Raw genomic sequence first — 3,594 nt, 5'->3', positions numbered from 1 at the left:
TTTAAAATGATGAGCTCAACCACATCTGCATAGTCCTTCCTTTACCTCACATGGTAACACTCACAGGTGCCAAGGGTTAGGGTGTGGAACTTTTGGTGGGTCATTCTTCATCCTGCCAGTGGGTGTTTTGGAAACAATCTGCACTATTTTAAATATTTTTCACTATTCTAAATAATTCTCAAGTGAATAATTATTTAAAATAATGATTAGAAATGGTTCCAAAAGGAGCATCATTACCATGAAGACAGAGGTGATATTTGCCCTCCAGCTGCCCCAGAAACAACAGCACAGGTGTCTTAGCTCCTTTAAGCAACACTTACAGTTGTTGAAATGTTATTTTTCCTGATTATTTAGAGATAAGAAATTAGACACTTGTGAATACTCTTCTGGATAGTTTGTGTTGTGCTGCATTTTCTGAGGATCAGATTTAAAAACCTGAATACTCTGCATTATTCTAGCCTAAGAAATGCGTGTTTTATTACTTATACATACTGTCATATTTATATTATATGTTGATATTTCAACTATCTTAGTTAATTGTGCAATTAATATAACTGAAACAATAGTCCAAACATTATTACACTTTAAAATCATCTCATATTAAATGCCTCCTTTGAATTTACAAAATAATATTTCTTTGATGTGTTCCCTGCCACAGTCATCATTTCAAGGTACTACTCCTGAGTTGGTTTCTGATGACACTTGTGATGGGTGGACTTCTAGAAGCAATCCTGTTCAACAGCTTGGAGTTTAACAATGAGTGAGAATATATTAAAATATCTTAGCAAAGCAGACATCTAGCTGTATCTCCCCTGGGGTACTATTAAAGTCTATACGGCAGGTCTAAATTAGTGATTAGTCAATATAATCAGTGGTTCAATTTTCAACACATGGGACATTAGACTCCAACCTTTATTTCATATGTTCATTTACCAATATTTATTTAGAATCTACTATGCAACACACATATTTAAGTACTGAGTATCATGTTATAAAGAAAACAATGTCACTGATGTCTTGGAATTTAGCTATAGAGAGAGATTATATAGTAGTGAGGAATTAATATACAGTTAGTCAATGTCAATCAAATTATGAAGAATCACACAAGATCAGGGAATAGTACACACTGGGTGGGTGATGGACATTTATGAAGATGGTTATGGATGACAACATCTGGGGAAAAAGTATCCTTTACACAGAGGCTTCATAGAAAGGACAAATATGCTTGAAGTGGAAGCTGCTTGGAATTGTGAAGAAATTGTGAAAAATCATTGTGAATTAACTGTGGTAAAAACATGGAGGACTGAAAAGACATAATGCAACTTGACTAAATTAAAAATTAATAAGCAACATTTACCAGCTAGAGTACTTGTAGATTAAAATACGTTATCAATGCTCAGTGCAGTTTTAAAACAATATGCAAGTTTGTAGTCATCTATGAAGAGTCATCTATGTAGTCATCTTGAAGAGAATAATGAGAAAATATCAGCCCAAAAAAATGAGTCTGACAAGGTAGGATTGTTATTCATTTATAATGCCAAGTCTATATTCTGTCAATAAAATATGCAAACATAATAAATACATAATATTATGACTGTATCAACATTTGTACCAAATTTGGAGTCATAGATTATTTTTCAATAAAAATCACCATGATATATTTTATATATCAATATTCCACTTTAATATTTAAATTAGTACTGTTAAAAATAAACTCTCATTTACCCCTTGCTTATTTTCTGCTCCCATGTAGCTGTAGTGCCCACGCCAAAGAAAATGCATGTAAACAAGTGAATAAGGTCAAATATCCCTAATATATATTTTTTACATATAGATTCAAATATCTCATGCTTCTCATTATTGAATATTAGTTAGTTTCATTGCTGGACTTTTGTTATTCTAGACAATAGAGTTTAGAAAAGGTGAGGGTGTCACTTCAGGACTTTAAAGGTATATCTTAGATTGTAAGTCAGCACATGAAGAAGATGGAGAGGAAAGAAAGTAGCTAATCACACCCCACACAATGTTAAAATCATAATCCCAAAGACAATTTTGTCTTCCTACCCACCTTCTTGATCGCATTCTTGACCTCTTTGTTCCTCAGGCTGTAGACAATGGGGTTCAGCATGGGGATGACCATAGTATAAAACACAGACGCCATTTTGTCTGTGTCCATGGAATGGCTGGAGCTGGGCTGTAGGTACATGAAGATGACCGTCCCATAGAAGATGGTGATGGCAGTGACGTGAGATGCACAGGTGGACAGAGCCTTCTGATAGCCTGCAGATGAGCGCATCCTATAGATGGTGATAAAAATGAATATGTAGGATACAAAGATAACCGAAAGAGCAGAAGAGACATTGAAGGTGTCTACATAAACAAGAACCATCTCAGCAACATGTTTATCAGAGCAAGAGAGAGACATGACTGCTGGAATATCACAAAAGAAGTGATGGACAATATTGGAGCTGCAGAAAGTGAGACTGAATGTTTCCCCAACATGGATGCTGGCATTCAGGAAACCACCAGCATGGCAGACTATAGCCAGACCTACGCACACCCCTGTGGTCATAATGGTGGTGTAATGCAGGGGTTTGCACACAGCGGCATAACGGTCATAGGCCATTGCAGCCAAGATGAAAACTTCCCCAGTGGCAAAGACTGCAAAAAAAAACATCTGAAAAGCACATGCATTGTAGGAGATGACCAGGTCTCCTGTGAGCAACCCAGCTATGACTGTAGGGGTGACAGATGTAGAGTAACAGAAGTCCATCAGAGACAGGTTACTGAGGAAGAAGTACATGTGTGTGTGGAGACGAGAGTCCAATAGAATCAACAGGATCATCCCCAGGTTCCCGATGACATTTACAGCATATATAAAAGTGAAGATCATTACAAGTGGGATGCGTAGGTTTGTGGCCTTGGTCAGTCCTAGGAGGATGAACTCTGTCACTTCCGTGGTGTTCTCCATGGAGGATATTTAGAAATCAGATGACTTACAGCAATAAGATATAAAAGAACAGAGAATTAGATGTCACAATTACAATGAAACATAAATGCTTACATGCCAGGGTCATTATTTCATAATAGCAAGAGTATGTGTCTCCAGACTCTCTGTACCTAAAACATGACCATCAATGCATAATTTCATGTATAAATTATCTAGAATTCTAACTAGAATCGTCATGGATCACCTCACCAGTTTTTCATTCTTTAAACCGAGACTTGAAAGTTTAGTGAAGAAGTCCAACTGGGCCATTATGGAATTTACAAATGAGAGTTCAGCTTCCCTTAGACCAGCTTTAGACACTACAGCTATGTTCACCGATACTTCTCAACAATTTCTGAGGCTGAGTAGTCATTATCTTCCTTACATAGCCAGGCACAAGAGAATGAGTCATTTATTCATGGTTCCACATATATTCATTGTGAAGCCAAATTTTGTTCCTGGGTGAAGTGTTTCCCAAGTCTGGTGCTCTTTCTTACATTTCACTTAAATTTGATTAAACTCTCTACAATTACTCATTATGTCCACTGGTCCGCACTCAGTGCTTGCGTTTCCACAGTGAAGTAGCTAAGACATCAGCACACAGG

The 3,594-nt window shown here is 36.9% G+C and overlaps 1 protein-coding gene across 1 annotated transcript; it reads right to left on the bottom strand.

The window, feature by feature from the left end:
- Positions 1 to 2,032: 2,032 nt before the first annotated feature.
- On the bottom strand, positions 2,033 to 2,971 carry LOC311170950 (olfactory receptor 5B3-like; the record flags this gene model as incomplete). Its single annotated transcript, XM_084233473.1, has 1 exon — positions 2,033 to 2,971. One exon carries the CDS (start codon positions 2,969 to 2,971, stop codon positions 2,033 to 2,035), a length of 939 nt encoding a protein of 312 aa, XP_084089599.1.
- Positions 2,972 to 3,594: the final 623 nt, after the last annotated feature.

Source organism: Talpa europaea (assembly GCF_964194135.1).
Source record: "Talpa europaea genome assembly, chromosome: 1".
NCBI lineage: Eukaryota > Metazoa > Chordata > Mammalia > Eulipotyphla > Talpidae > Talpa > Talpa europaea.
This window is presented reverse-complemented; position numbering and strand designations above follow the sequence as displayed.